The sequence below is a fragment of the Notothenia rossii genome, assembly GCF_949606895.1.
Source record: "Notothenia rossii genome assembly, chromosome: 3".
NCBI classification, from domain to species: Eukaryota; Metazoa; Chordata; class Actinopteri; order Perciformes; family Nototheniidae; genus Notothenia; species Notothenia rossii.
The window spans coordinates 52,322,721-52,339,086 of record NC_136901.1 but is presented as its reverse complement, the minus strand read 5'-3'; the positions used below and the strand labels follow the sequence as shown (position 1 = coordinate 52,339,086).

At 37.0% G+C, this 16,366-nt stretch overlaps 1 protein-coding gene across 1 annotated transcript; it reads left to right on the top strand.

Moving 5' to 3' along the window:
* Positions 1–3,387: 3,387 nt before the first annotated feature.
* Positions 3,388–15,698, top strand: LOC307034479 (macrophage mannose receptor 1-like). Its single transcript, XM_079673313.1, has 7 exons — positions 3,388–3,438; positions 3,542–3,622; positions 3,914–4,083; positions 5,256–5,460; positions 13,227–13,589; positions 13,684–13,781; positions 14,282–15,698. The coding sequence occupies exons 1-7, from the start codon at positions 3,420–3,422 to the stop codon at positions 14,381–14,383; spliced, it is 1,038 nt and encodes a 345-aa protein (XP_079529439.1). The 5' UTR covers positions 3,388–3,419; the 3' UTR covers positions 14,384–15,698.
* The last annotated feature ends 668 nt before the right edge of the window (positions 15,699–16,366 follow it).

Sequence of the window (16,366 nt, the reverse complement as noted above, 5' to 3'; positions counted from 1 at the left end):
ATAAAACACTTTGTTAAGTTTGGATCCTTATTCAGCATTGTGTGTTGCTGCCATCTCTTTCCTCTTGTCATTGAGTGTTCAAAGATGCTTTTACTTTCGTGACACACACGTGTTGATATCCATCAAACTTCCTCAAAACACATGATCTGACCATGGATTTAAAATTTGTCAAATTTGCATTTAGTTTGGTTTGGAAGCAAAGAAACATCCTGGTCATAACTTTCACTCTTGCGTGGGATAAATGGATTTATTGTGTGCGTGTGTATGTGTGTGTGTGTGTGCGCGCGCGTGCGTGCCTGCATCTGTATGTGTGTGTGTCTGCAAGTGTCTTTTTATACCAGGAAACATTTTCTAAGCAGCATCTTGAGGTTACATTGTATTTCTTCTAATTTTGAATATGGGTTGTCTTAACATATTCTATTATCTTCCATGTGTATTCTTTCCAATAGTTTGAGTAAGTTAGTTATTTTTGTTTTTGCTTATTTGTTCCCAATCATCTGTGGTTTAATGGACAAAAGCTCGTTTCCCAGCATAAAAAGTGATGGAAGGCCATTATTCTGACACGGTTGGTTGCAACTAGTGCTGCGTAACTGGAATAACATTCAGGTTCAGGTCCGGACTCAAGTCCAGAGGTTCAGGTTCAGACTTATAAGTCCGGACCTGAACCCATGGCTTCTGTCAAGTTGTGTGAGTAACTAAAGTGAACTTATTGTGAGCTAATTATCAATTGAAAATAAACCCATGGCTTGTGTGAGTAACTAAAGTGAACTTATTGTGAGCTAATTATCAATTGAAAATAAACTCATAATCAACCCAAATTCAAACTAGTCAGGTTTATTGTGCTCCCTTCCAACTTGTGTCTACATTTCTCTACAAAGTATAAATGTAAAAAAAACACTTTTTGCCACTTAGTCTACAAATGACTTATGACAGCAACTACAGTGAACTACTACAAAGTTCAAACAAAAAGTAACCAAACAGTCCCTGAGCTGACTGAGCCTAAATCCCTAAAACTTTGCTGAAAGGTAGAGTGTAGAGTAGACTATACGCATTACACTGTTACACACCTACTATACAGTATACACTGTAGTGACTACTACTCGACCACGCTGTCCACTATGTCTAAGCCAATCACATCGCTAGCTTCCCTTGACGTCACACAGATCTCGCGAGCAGTTGCAATATTTTGCGAGACTTTGTGAGTTCAGTAATGGCCGCCATATCAGAAGCCGACACAATGTTTTTCGTCTTTTCTCAGCGCAAATTTCTCGATCTATGGAAGGTTTTAGATGGTTTAGAACAAAAAGGAGAATATACGTAAGTGCTAGTTTTTTTGCGAGTCCAAGTGGACTTGAACCGAAACTTTTTTTACAAGTCCAGTACCGGTTCGGCGTACCGGTACGCAGCACTAGTTCCAACGGGTATTTACATGACTAATTAATGTGTACATGATTATTATTAACATGGGTTTTATTTAAGCCACTTATCATTTAGACCTTGACATGTTAGAAAATGAAAAATACAATATAAACTGGTATGTCAACAAAAAAAAGATTGTAAAGAAAAAGCTGACATAAACACAAATGAAAGGGGAATTGTTTCACAACAACATGGAAACAGGATGCAGGGAAATGTATCTGACTATCTGATGGCAGGATCACATATCACTAATATTTGCATATAATTTGGTTCAAAAGCAACAGTCTGTTCTTTCATTCCAGTGGCTGATACAATCATGTTGTTGTGTGTGTGTTTGAAAACAAAACAATTCTTATGTATCCCCCCCTCCCTCTGTACCTCTAATGTTGGTTTTGGACACTGAGGCGTTGACGTCGTTGTCAAAGTCTGCGGTGTTGTAAGGAAAAACCTTCAGAAAGGTGAAATAAAACACGAGTTCTTACTAAGCTTTAACAGAAAGGTGAGTCTGTCTCTACCTATGTCAGACGTGATCAAAGAATACAGCATGAGAAGTCCCGTGAGTTCATTAAAAAACTGCAATTTCTGTTCACGTTTTTCTTTCGATGTTTCCAACAGAGTATCAAGGAGATCAATGAGAGTGAGCGAGAAACTGCTGAACAAAGATGAAGGGGAGATATTTCATGTCTTAAAATCTTTTTTGGCATTATATTATTTATTTGTTTGACTTATATGTATTTTCTGGTGTCATTCGCACTTCTGTTATAAATAGACTATTACTGCCACCACTGCTTTACCTGCTGCTATTTGCTACTATTTTACATTAAAAGATAATTTAACCCTCTGAGGCCCACGGGGCCGTATACGATCCCAAATATCACGTTGTGTTCAAAGCGTCATAACTTCTCAGCTGTTTGAGACATGCCGTGTTTCCTCTTAAACTACAGAAACGGCAATAAACAACTCCATTACGTTTTTCATTGAGAGGAGTTTACTTATTTCGGTGAAACGAATGTGCATAGAGTTTTAAAAGATGCGGATAGTCTCAACGCATTGCTTATCAATTTCTGTTTTATAGATCTATTCTCATCCACCATCTTTGTTTGTGACGTAAAGAGTGTAAGAGTCACATTTCTGAATCGGACACTCTGAGTGGATACAGTCGCAGCCAATCGGAGTCTGCCAGTCAGTTCCGTTGTTATGTGTACTGAAACAAGAGCCGGTATAATTTCACGCGCGAAAACAAAATAAAAAGTTGGAATCAATCTTTTAGTGTTTTGAAAGTAGACTTGAGGTATGGCAAGAACGTTTACTACAGCTGAGGCTTTGGAGCTGATTTTTCAAGGTGACGATGTTGATGAAAATTCTGACGAATCTGCTCAGCATGCCACGTGTGATTGTGGACAGGAACTGCCATGATATATATCATGTGTACAAAAAAATGACAATTCCTGGCAAAAAAAACGTCCATGGAGACTGCCCAAAAGAATGGGCATAACTAATGAACAGAATAAGTTAGAATCTTCTAATCAGTTCTGATACAATGATAATGAATGTGTGCAATTTTCTTTGTTGAATGTTTCTTTCAATGTTATGGTTAGCAGTTATTTTTAATGAAATAAGTTAAAAAAAAATATCCCCTATAAGTCTCTATGAGCGACATATGTCATTAGCTGAGGTTGTGCTGATTTCTGATTTAGATGCGTAATGTTAGCTAGTTAGCTAAACTGTTAACATTGGCTAGTTAGCCTGATAATGTTTACTTGTTAATGTTTACTTGTTATCTAGATAGCTAACGTTACTATACATAGTTTACACCAAAATAGTTTTTTCAAAAAATGTCCTTATATACTATTTTGGACTATTTTCGTGTCAACCTTCCGCCCAGTAACTGATTCGAAGGGCTACTGTAGCTTTAAATGATCCCAAATAAAATGCATTGTGTACAATGAATGCTCTGAGTGCTTCACTGGAAAAACTAAAACCGGTGCAGAGGTTGGACAATGGGCGGGGCTACATCAGGTAAATATGCTTATTACCTTCCTAATATGCAAACAAGAATGACGTCACAAATGAATCCAGGTGATACAAGCCATGTATGTGTAACACTCAGTTATAACAACAGTTGTCATCCGAAGCCACGCATTGAAACAATCAGAGCAAACTAAGATGGACGTAGTTCTACTGCTTATCATGGCTGCTGCAGGCAAGTGTTTCAAATGATGATATATTTTTTGTTTATATATTGATTATTTTCAAAAAATCTGAGGCACATGAAAATATTAATTATAGAGGACATCTCGGATTCTTGATAAATAGAATAATTAATTACATTGTAGGCTGTAGATTTGTCCAAATGTTTTTTAAGTGACCTCTTAAAAAAGAACTAAAGGAATTGCAGTTAAAAGTAATGATTTCTGTTTAAAAACATCCTAGCACACTAAAATGTAATTAGTCAGATTACAGCCTGAATAAATGTTTATCTGTGTCTCTACAGGGCTGAGTGCTGTCTCATCATTTGTTGACTGTCAGTACTATTTTGTTCATGAAATGAAGAACATGACCGAAGCACAAAGTTACTGCAGAGAGAAATACACAGACCTGGCCACTGTACACAGCGTGGAGCTTGTGAAGCTCCTGAAAGACAGTTTCGGTTCAAATACACCGGTAAGAAAATGAATAGTGAGTTTACTTGTTTGTTTTAATTCAAAGCAATTTTCTAACTTTTATGTTGGTGACAGGTTTGAACTTTATAAAATGTGACCCTACATAGTAACTTGAAACTAAACTGTAGTGGTGTAAAAATTAGAACAATGCCCATCAAGTGCAGTTGAGTAAAGTATAAAGTGTTTTGGTACCACTTTACAATAAGACTACCCTTATAAAGGGTTTACGAATAGTTTGTAATTAATTGATTAATTAGGTTGTGAACACTTTATAAGACATGAGATAAACAGGGCAACTGTGACCGGTTGCTTGCCAAATAGTGAGCCCAAATTTATCTGTACTGCTAAGTCTGATATTGGCTACTTAGCTTACTTTGTCTCCTTCATCAGCCAGCATCCTTGGTATCTGTTGCTCACTGAGTTGATTCTCGCTAAGTAGCCAATATAATGCTTAGTCATCTTGACAAATAGTGAGCCTGTATGTTAGGGAGGTGTGTGGCGCAGTGGATTAGTGCGTTTGGGTTCGTATCAGGGGAGCACAGGTTCTAACCCTACTTCAGTCAGCATGTCGTTGTGTCCCTGAGACACTTCACCCCAAATTTCTCCTGTGGGGATTGCCCACAGTATTGAGTATGTAAGTCGCTTTGGATAAAAGCGTCTAACAAGTAACATGTAATGTAATGTTAGAACTGGTTTATAAATGGTTCTTAATGATTAATAAAGTGTTTACAAACTAATTCACAACCTTAAATCCTTTATAAGGGTAGTCTTATTGTAAAGAGGTACCAGTGTTTTAGTATAAAACTCCCTTATTGTGTTTCAGACACTTTTTCAGCTGCAGTGGAGTAACAATAACAAACGGAGGGAATTTTTAAGAAAGACTGAAAGCATGAAAAATGAAGTCTTGAATGTACTTAAAATAAACGTTTGTATAAACTTTTACAAAGAACAAGGAATGTGGAACTCCTACCCGTTTCAATATTCATATGGGAAAAATGTGCACCTGTCCTGTTAGTTTTTCAAATCGAAATTGGTTGTGAAAGTAAAGCAAAGCAATTGTAAAATCCTGTAATAAAGTTTAAGAGGATTAGACAAATATGTAACAGACTTACATCAGCTTGAAAAGTTACATTATAGTGTAATTATTAATACTGTGATTAAAATCGCTTTCAGAAAGCCTGGATAGGGCTGTACGATGACCGGGACACCTGGAGTTGGTCACTGTCAAACACAAGCTTCAACAATTTTGCGAAGACTGAGTTAACACCAAGCAACTCTGACAGACGAGAACACTGCACACTTAACAGCTCTGTTGATGAACTATGGGATGCTGGTGGTTGTGAAGAACAGTTCAATGCAATCTGCTTTGACGTCAGTGGTAAGACTATTAACTTAACACTAGAACCGCCAGGGGTCGCCGTATACCTAAAACTGCCAACGAGTAAAATGCACCCGCTATTAGAATTAATTGATTTTCAAGGTACAATGTTCTCTTATTTATCATACTAGAACACAGGGTTAACAGTGAGTTTTGATCACACAGTGATGACACTTATACCAATAGAATCTGTGGACTCTCAGCTTTCTTATGATATCTAGTGTGAAGATAGCATGAAGTATAAAATATTGCTAAAAGTGTCTATCTATCTCTCTATCTATGAAGGAACCGCAGTAAACAACAGGCGTTGTTATAGCAACACTTCATGTTTATGTTTACGCGTGAGATCAATAGTGCGAGAATCACTGCATTTTCTATAAGGTAAATATTGCCGGCTGGCGCTAATGGGTATAAATGGCAATTTTCTCAATCTGACTTAATATTGACAATTTTTAACAACAGAGTGTTATGAACTCAGACACTTAGGGGATATGACCCAATTGCACGACCCAGGAGACAGAGGTAAAGTATTTGTAAGATGCTTTATTTTTTCCAGAACAACAAAAAATGGTCTCTACAAAAATGGAGAACAAAATGAAAACGCTCACGCAGTAAGGATCAAAAGTTTTGCAAGAGCACATAGAGAGCATAGACATAGAAAAGACAAGAGCAAGGCCCTGACCATGGCAATAGACAAAAACGAACTGACAAAGAACACTGGGGAACAGGGGAATTTAAACACAAGACAATCAGACACAGGTGGGAACAATCAGGGGTGGGGCTGACGCTGATGAGCACAGGAGACACAGAAGGGGTGACAGGTGAACACAATAGGGGCCGGGGCTGGTGTTGATGAGTCTGGAATGACAGGTAAACGGTAAGTGACAAAACAAAATAGGAAGTGGAAAACAATACAACCAGAGGGTGCTACATATAATGTTAATTTCTTCAGCTATTTTTTTTTTTAGTTTTAGTCTTAGTCCTGTGTTCAATTTCCTTTTTAGTTTTAGTCATATTTAGTCACCTTCATCCTGTTTTTATTTAGTCAAGTTTTAGTCAACTTAAAGTCTGAGCATTTTAGTCTTATTTTAGTCGAAGAAAACAGTAACTATTTTAGTCAAGATTTAGTAGAATAAAAGTCTGAGCATTTTAGTCTTAATTTAGTCAACTGTGCGCAGCACAGACACACAGCTGCTGCCCAGCCGCAGCACCTGAAATGGAACTGCTGGGAGAAAAACTGACTATCAGAGATGTAACATTATCTTTGATAATATTTCGTCTCCTCATTTTTCATCAACGAAAGTAAAGAGAGATTTTGGCATAGTTTTTATTTAGTAAACTACATTTTCGTCTCGTCACTTTTCGTCAACGATATTGCATGTTGATTTCGTTACAGTTATTGTTTACTGCCGTTGGTGCCGTCTCGTCATCTTCTCGTTTTAGTCATGGATAAAAAGGTTGTTGACGAACATATTACGTCATAGTTTTAGTCAACAAAATTAACACTAGCTACATAACACCCTTTAGGAAAAGTCACAGACTGGAAGACTTGAATATTTTATTGAGAAAAAGTGGCATACAATCAAGAAACAGCTGCGGGTAAAATTTACCCGTTGGCGGTTCTTGTGTTAACATAAATATATTACATTTAAAATCATATCACAATGTTAAGAAATAAAATGCGTTGGACTTTAACCAAGCAAGTGGTTCCAAACCTTTTTCTAAAAAACTGTTTCTACTTGTATATCCATGTCAGGTTTCAGATGTTTAATATTTCCCCTTTCACTCACATTCTCACAATTTGATTGCTTGTATTCCACTGAGTTCCACTACTATGTAAAGCTAATGTAATTTAACAGTTGAAACATCTGTAGTTAATTAGTATTTAAATGTAGCATTTACCTGTAACAGAGTGTCTAGTGGCTAATGGCACCAAAAGAAAAAAGGTGCAAAGGTCTTAAGCCCCCGGTACTGGGGGCAAAACGCAACATCTTGCAAGAAACAGCGTCACAAACTATGAATGTGTCATACCCACTTAACGGGAAGAAACTCTATCAGCTATCAAACAATATTAACCATTTTTAGCTAAACAAAACACAAGGGTCATAGCAAGCCTCTGAATTAGCCCTGAGCGAAAAAATGCTAATGCACTTAACAAAGTACACACGGTAGAGATACCTTATTACTTATCGCAGGGGTTCCCAAACTTTTCAGCCCGCGACCCCCAAAATAACAGTGCCAGAGACTGGCGACCCCCTGTCGACGGGGGGGGGCTAGTGAATTAATTTCAGTTTTCCGCACAAACACTGCGCTAGTGGATTGTCAAAGGGGGAGCCTCGTTGCGGGGAAATTATACAGATGGTTAGTCCGCCCCTGAAAATGTCTATGCAAACGTTATTATTAATAATAATAAAAAAATAAAAAAATAATCAATTTTTCTTTTTTTTATTATCAATTTTTATTTGTAATCATCTCGCGACCCCCACTTTGGGAACCCCTGACTTATCGGATCTGCACAAACAAGATATAAGCTAGCAAGCTGATATTCCACAGATTCTAGGGGTATAAGTATCATCACTGAGCGACCAAAACTCGCGGCAGGGGAAGCAAACCCAGGCAACACACAACGTAGCTTTACGGGACAAAAACAGAAAATAAGACTTAACGTTGCTGTTTTCTGATCAAAAGTTGTGTTCAATGGCATTGAAATGCATAGAACGCTGCTGAAGGTTAATCCCTAGTTTAATTGAATGTGTCTGTGTCACTTTGAAATGATTACTGATAATCCATCTTCATATTTATGTAAATAACGGAGATTTCATATTAGCTGCTACGAGAGTGTATAACAGCTTCCGGTTTTGGGCATTCTGGCTACGCCTCACTCATTCACCAATGGGTAATGTTTAGATGGATTTTAGGAACTTCCCCTCGATTATATTGGCTCTAACGGCTAAAAAGAGATGTCAATCATCAAAATCGACTGAGGGGGGCCATAGATATGGAAAATGCACCCAAATGACCCCAGAAGTGGGTTTTCTTTTCTAAATCTCTCTAAAAAGGTCAAATTTCACTTGTTTTGCATCAATCTTGATACAGGGTACTTATTATATGTTATAGTTTGGATTTCTAAAGCTTTTAGTCTACTATCCCATCATTCAAGGGTGGTTTTCACTATAAGTACTGTTTTTTTTTTGGACGAACACTATCATTTACATTTTTTTACTGTGTTCAATCTGAATTTACTTAAAATAAAAAAGCATCTATATTGATTCTGACTTTTCTACATCCAACTCACAGGTTTATCATTGTTTGAGAAAAAAGATGATTAATTTACCCCTTTTTAGAAGTGAAGATATAGTCATGTGTTCTGATGCCCACAAATAAATCCACTCCCTGAATGCATTTTCTGGTTACAAGCCTGAAATATGGTCTGTGGTTATCACAGGCTGATTAAATGTTCAAGTGTTGTTCTATGAAATACAGTAATACTCCACTCGTGAATGTCAGAAGCTATGTTTCATAAACAACCCGATATCACGGCAAGACGTGAACATGTGACGATTTACCATTCTGGGAGACGTGAAGATGTCACGATTTCGTCCCTTCAAACGTGACAGTTACACGGTATTGTTAACCCATGTTAACCATTGGAGAAATAACCGGAAATTACAAGCAAATGCTTCCCCGACTGTCGGTTGTTATTGTCAATATTAATATAATAGTCACACTCGATTACGCCGATTTTCTTGTTTCCCCAGCTGGTCCACACCTCTTTTAGCAGAAACAAAGGCTACATTAATGTATTAAATCGATGTTAATCCATTCGTGTGTGGATGTGGAATTAACGGATGTGACGTTGTGCGATTGAATTGCCAGGCAACAGCTTCGGTTCATGTTAATTTACAAACTCTTCGACTACAACCGTAGTTATATTTAAAAACATGTTAGAAGGCCTCACGAAATACTTTAATGCAAATTAAAATGTAAATGTGAAGGAATGTGTGGATAACAAAATACATCGGTGATAAACGAAACCGGAAACTGACGTAGGCAAGATCCTCAGCTCGATGATTGGATGGTTTAGCCGCAATGCATGCTGGGATTTGGTTTTCATGTGATGTGAAATCTGAAAACGTTTTTTAAAAATAAAATAATACTTTATTCCGAGTGTGCTTGCTTTTCTCTTTGAAAGTCATCATATAACGGCATAGTGTTACTCGGTTCGGCTGCATTAAATATTACATATATCTGCCGTAGTCCTTTATTTATAGAGCTCTGCTGAGAAGACTTGTAGACAAACAGGAAGAACTGCCGCCAAAACTGAAAACGTGACGTGGATCATAAATATATAAGCAATTAAACAACATCTTACATTTCTTTTTCCACAATACGTCTCCTAGGAGTATCAACACTAATTCGGCTTACTTTTATATTTGATCCAATTGGTAGATAGGCTGTATTTACACCATAACGGTGCAGAGCTGATAGAAAGGTACACCTGGTGGTTAAAGCACGTTATTGAATTGTATTATTTTATTGTTAGATATTAATAGGAGGATGTGCAAAACAGACAAACTAATAAGGCTTAATTTAAACATTAAAGAGTACTTTAGGTTAAGGTCTTCTTTTGAATAAGAAAAAAAACTTTGGGGGTATAGAAGAACAATATGGAGGGATGAAACCCTCTTAATGGTCACACATGCAGAGCACACAGAACACACAGTGACATTTGTATTTACAGATAAATATGAAGCCTGACAAAGTACTTAACGTCTAATATATTGCTTTCCTGCAATGTTAACTATGTTTTAAGCACTTATTTGATTATTATTAAACTGATATCATACATATTTATTGTACTCTTATAAGATGTATGTAGATAGTATAAGAAATGTACAGAATGACAGTTTAATGGTGGAGGTATACACACATATTGATAGATGTCTTGTAATGCACTGTTGAGGAACCTGCAACCCAAGTTTTTCATTCATTTCATAACTACACCGTAGTTGTGTATAATATGATATGTCAATAAACCTTAGCTTGGAAAATCTTGAAATATTGAAAGTGGTGTGCAAACTAGTCATTATATACAGTCTTTAATTAACTATTAGTAGAGAATAACGAGTAATGAATATACTTTATAGGGATCCTATTAATATCTAATAATAAAATAATAAAATTCAATAACGTTCTTCAACCACCAGGTGTCCCTTTCTATCAGCTCTGCACCGTTACGGTGTAAATTGTTGGAGCGCTGAGTGGTCTGAAACCCACCTCGGCTCCGCGTGTCCTTTTGATGAGCTGGTTAAATCATAAAAGGAAGGAATTCAAAAGCACCAGGATGCAAGTTTAACAATAACATGTTTTAATGGTAAAAGACAACAATACAGAGTACTCTGGGCTTAATTCTACTACCGGGCGATACAGATATCGGAGACGGTCAGTCAGAAGGGCATCGTGTATAAAGATATCATAATATTTATACACAAGTGGGGAGGAGTTGTGTCGGCTGCTCCTCCCTATGGATCTTCTTATTGGGAGATATAAAACGATATCCTGTCGCAGCGAATCAGCGTGAGCCAGCCGACGCAACCCGGAAACAAGAGTCTCTTAAGTTTGAGGTAAAAAAGATACATTCGGTGTCCGGCACGAACCTGCTCCGAATAACAAGTTTGTTATCTTATCTTACATCTTGCAGCCAGCACACACACACATACATTTGACTAGACTTCCTTCTCTCCGGCCCCCTCCTCCATCAGGTTACTACACACAAGTTTAAGATATGTTTAAGATATAGTTGTTATAGTTGGCTAAATACAAGTAATACATGTAAATTACCTTAATATCAATAATAACGAGGAAAACATTACCTCTGCTCTCAAGCAGTCCTACACATAGCTTCTGAAATAGCAACGCACACTCATTTTTACCATGCAGCATTCCAGAGATTTGAGCTGTGTCCAAATCGCTCACATCTTACTCCAAATACAAAGGTTTAAATTCTCATATTGCCAGCTTCTTGTTACACAGACTGCTATTATTGATACAAAGTAATTAAACACACACATGAATATATATATATATATAAACACACATATATTAGTGATAACATAACTCAACACACTTCTTATATTTCAGGTGACATTTAAAAAGGAATATACCAGAAAAACGCTGTATTAAACGTTCTGCTATAACACGTTACTTTAATACTTCAAAATACAGCCTATCTACCAATTGGATCAAATATATAAGTCAGCCGAATTAGTGTTGATACTGCTAGGAGACGTATTGTGTGAAAATAAATGTAAGATGTTGTTTAATTGCTGATATATTTATGATCCACGTCACGTTTTCAGTTTTGGCGGCAGTTTTCCTGTTTGTCTAGAAGTCTTCTCAGCAGGGTTCTATAAATAGAGAATTACGGCAGATATGTAATATTTAATGCAGCCAAACCGTGTATTACAATGCCGTTATGTGATGACTTTCAAAGAGAAAAGCAAGCACACTCGGAATAAAGTATTATTTTATTTTTAAAAAACGTTTTCAGATTTCACATCACATGAAAACCAAATCCCAGCATGCATTGCGGCTAAACCATCGAGCTGAGGATCTTCCCTACGTCTGTTTCCGGTTTCGTTTATCACCGGTGTATTTTGTTATACACACATTCCTTCACATTTTTATTTGCATTAAAGTATTTTGTGAGGCCTTCTAACATGTTTTTAAATATAACTACGGTTGTAGTTGAAGAGTTTGTAAATTAACATGAACCGAAGCTGTTGCCTGGCAACTCAATCGCACAACGTCACGTCCGTTAATTCCGCATCCACACCTATGATCCACACGCATGGATTAACATCGATTTAATACATTAATGTAGCCTTTGTTTCTGCTAAAAGAGGTGTCGACCAGCTGGGGAAATAAGAAAATCGGCGTAATCGAGTGTGACTATTAAAAAATAAATCATTACGTCGGGGTAGCATTTGCTTGGCATTTCCGGTTATTTCTCGACTGGTTTTTAACGCGGGTTAACAATACCGTGTAACTGTCATGTTTGAAGGGACAAAATCGTGACATCTTCACGTCTCCCAGCATGGTAAATCGAAACATGTTCACGTCTTGCCGTGATACCGGGTTGGTCATAAACATGGGGGTTTCTAACAAGGGACTTAATAAACTACTAAATGCATAATGTCAAACACAGTGATGCGTCTATAATGTAGTTTGTTTACAGCCTTACGTTAGATTTGTATTTCTGCCAATCTTATTTGCTCTTCAAAAATCACAAAGTGGTGTTATTATGTGGAAATTATTGAGCTAAATAAAACATGTAAGGTATGATAAACGTGTGTTGGCTACAGAGCTTAATTTTTTTTGCAATATACCAAATTCCAATGACGAAATCCCATTGCTTTTTCGTCCAGGGGCCCCTTGCAATGCTAATTTCTGGTTCTGGCCTAAATACGTCATCACTACACCACTCTATAAAACGTAAGAAATACCAAATATTATAAATAAAGCACAAAGTCATTACATGTGGCTTCTATAAGATCTGAATACTTCTACCTCCACTTATGAGCCCCAAGGTTTAATTATCAGTCAAAACTCCGAAGTTTCTTGCCCAATATTAGTGTGGAAAAACATTTATTTTTTGTATTCATGTAGAGAGACTGTTAAGAAATACACAACATACATGTGCACCACAGATATGGCATTGATGGCAGGCTGTATGTTAGAATGCCTTTACTCTGGTCCATTTTCAGGGTCGAGTGTGACATTTGTCTTCACCAAGATCAGCTCCATGAACTGGACTGAGGCCCAGAGCTACTGCAGAGCACACTACACAGACCTGGCGAGTATGAGACAAATTACAGAGAACCAGAAGACCTATGAAGACCCAAAGTTGCAGATACAAGCTCCTGTATCTACTGTATCTGGAGCATGGGAACCAGCCCGGGTCAGCCTTTACAGAGACCCCTGGAAGTGGTCCGATGGATTTCAGTCTTCCTTTAGATACTGGGCTAAAAGTCATCCTCACTCTGAGAATTGTGTGGCTGCACTTTCCAATGGTGGAATATGGGTGACCCGGAGCTGTAAGAGCGAGATTCCATTCATCTGCTACAAACGTAAGTAGAAATCGCAAAAGCACACGACAAAGCAAGTGATACAACTGAGTCTGCTGATTTAGAAGAAACAATTTCTTTGTTTTCTTTTTCAAAGATTTGCCTATTTCAAAGAAAGTGATAAAGCTGAGAGTGAAGAGCAACTCTAATCTAAATCTTAATAACGAGGCCGTGCAGAAGGAAATCATGGTGCAGGTAAAGCATGTTTTCTACTTATATGCGAAAACCAACAGATAACTTTTCAAATAAACACAAACTTACCTGCCTGCCACCAATTTAAACAGGAAAAGGTATAAATACTATTTACAAATCTGAGAAATGTAGTATTGCAAATGCCATAACATTTAATAAAGAAGAGATAAGGGGAATGGCAAGATCTGCTAAAGCCCAACAGGTTGGCGCCATGTTAGGGATTATGTTATACTACATGAATACACTATTGCCCCTTTCACACCAACGGAGCTCCCGCCTCCGACGTAATGCAGTTCTTGCTTCAAGACGGACTATTTTTTCGAGCTTGGTAAGAACCGGTTTTCGGGGAAAATAACCTGCTCCGCTGCGGTGTGAACAGGAAAAACCAGTGCTTATCAGGCTCAAGTTCCGAACCGGCCCTGGAACCGCGTTGGTGTGAAAGGGGCATATCAAGATGCCATTTATCTATTTGAGTGATAATGATCAGGAGTTTTGTATCTCAGATCAAAAAGAAACTAAGGGACAAGAGATTGGATGACAACGTCGAACTGACGTGGAGGACACAGCAGGATGGAGACGTTTTCCAGAAGGAGGATGAGCTTTAGAATAGAACTGCTGACAGTGCTTTTATGGCTTTTTTTCTTACATTTGGTTAGAGAAGATAAAATGTGACAAGAATTTGTAAAATAATGTAAGATTTCACTGAAGGCAGCTCCAGTGAAATCTTATTGCCAATAACAACGGTGAGCTGCGAAGTTGTCTCAGAATATCTTCAAATGAGTAATGTAGAAAAATAGTTGTATGACTTATTATTGGTCTGACATTATTTCTGGGAGGCTAACTTTTATTAAATTCCCTCAAATATGGAATTGTATGCATTTTTTTTGTCCTTTACAGTCATAAACTTCCAATCTTTGGGACTTAGTCAGTTGGTCGATTAAAACAAGGCGTAATGTAACTGCTCAGACTATTAGATATATTTTACTTTTCTGACATTTTATAGATTTAATATAATTACATGATGTCCATGCAATATGTCATATCTCAGGAGTTATGGAAAATAAGTATGAGTATTCTCATGTTGTAACCTTATTAGTGATAGAAACTTGAAGCAAATTTCCTCAATTATTTTACACACAACTCATGGGAAACCCAAACCACTTCCACTAACTCTTGTCCTGGAGAGACTACTCCTGGAAAAATCGTACCCGCTTCTTTATTACCCCCAACCAAAAATCTAAATGAAGTGGGTCTCAGCTACCTTACTGGAGGGAGTTTGGGTCTGCTTTTGCAGACCATACACACATTTTCTGGGCCTGTACACATGCAAAGCCTTTTCTGAAAGAAGTGGACGTTGTCATCTCAAATGTTCTACACCTGAAATCTGACAGGACTGTACTTTGGTAACATATCTAAATACCTTGATAAAAGTGATACCTTCTGAAGGTTATTATGGTCGCAACTAATATTTGTAATTGTAATATTGCTCTCCTTATTAGCATGATCAATTATATCCGCTCTATGGAGAAGATGACTTTCACTCTCCGACTCCAATAGGAGAAGAGGGATAAATAATGGGCAAAATGGGACTGCTATACAAATCTAGGATCTTAACAATGTCTGTATTTTCTTTGACCTGACCTTTGTACACTGAACTGTACTATTATCTTGATTTGTCTTTCTAATTTTCACTGATTGTGTTTTACTACCCCAGTCTTCATACATTGTATACAAAATAAATAACAATAATATTCATCTTTTACGTTAATATAACATCTTTCAGACAAAAATGCTAAATATTGCTTCCAGATTCTTAAAATTGAGGATATAAGTTTTCTTTGTCACATATGGTCATGAAATGTAATTAAATATGTATTTCTGAAATATAAACTATATCCAATAAAGTGTGATTATTTCTCACATGGTTGTTTCATTTATGTTTCATTTTAATCTCTCAGATTGTTTCAGATTGTAAACAGGTAATGGCCTCCTGATCTGCAATGTTTTAATAAAGTTTAAGGTAACACTTTATATTAAGGTACACAAATTCACCATCAACTAGTTGTTAATTAACATGCATATTAGCAGTATATTGGCCCTTTATTAGTCATTATAAAACATTTATTAATGCCTTATTCGACATGACCATATTCTACAAGTAATAGGCCATTAGTTGAGTGTTTTTCCTCAATAACCCTCTAATTAGTGCTTATTTATTGCAAGTAATGAAGTTGTTGTACATGAGTTTTGGTCTTAATATGCGCTGCTCAATATGGGCCAAATAACTTAAGGCAGTAGTACCACAGGAAAAGTAATTCTCCCATAATATCACTTGACAAATATGATCTATTCTTATGTAACAAGACTGTTATGATTAGGGTAACTATAAGTGTTAATTGTGTCTAAATAACTCAAAATTAGGTAGGCCTACTTATATCTAAAAATATGTTTTGGGGTATTAATGGTTCAGCAACCAATAGCAAGGTGATATTGACCTGCATGTTTAATATTTGCACATTTATATTTTTGTAAAATTTGTACTGAAGGTTAGACAGGAAACAGGGTACAGGAAGTAGGAGAAAGTGAAC

Bases quoted from the DNA above. Each gene is read 5' to 3' on its own strand.
- LOC307034479 (XM_079673313.1), top strand. The intron at 4,084-5,255 runs GTAAGAAAATGA...AATCGCTTTCAG, and splicing joins GTTTCGGTTCAAATACACCG to AAAGCCTGGATAGGGCTGTA. The intron at 13,590-13,683 runs GTAAGTAGAAAT...TCTTTTTCAAAG, and splicing joins TCCATTCATCTGCTACAAAC to ATTTGCCTATTTCAAAGAAA.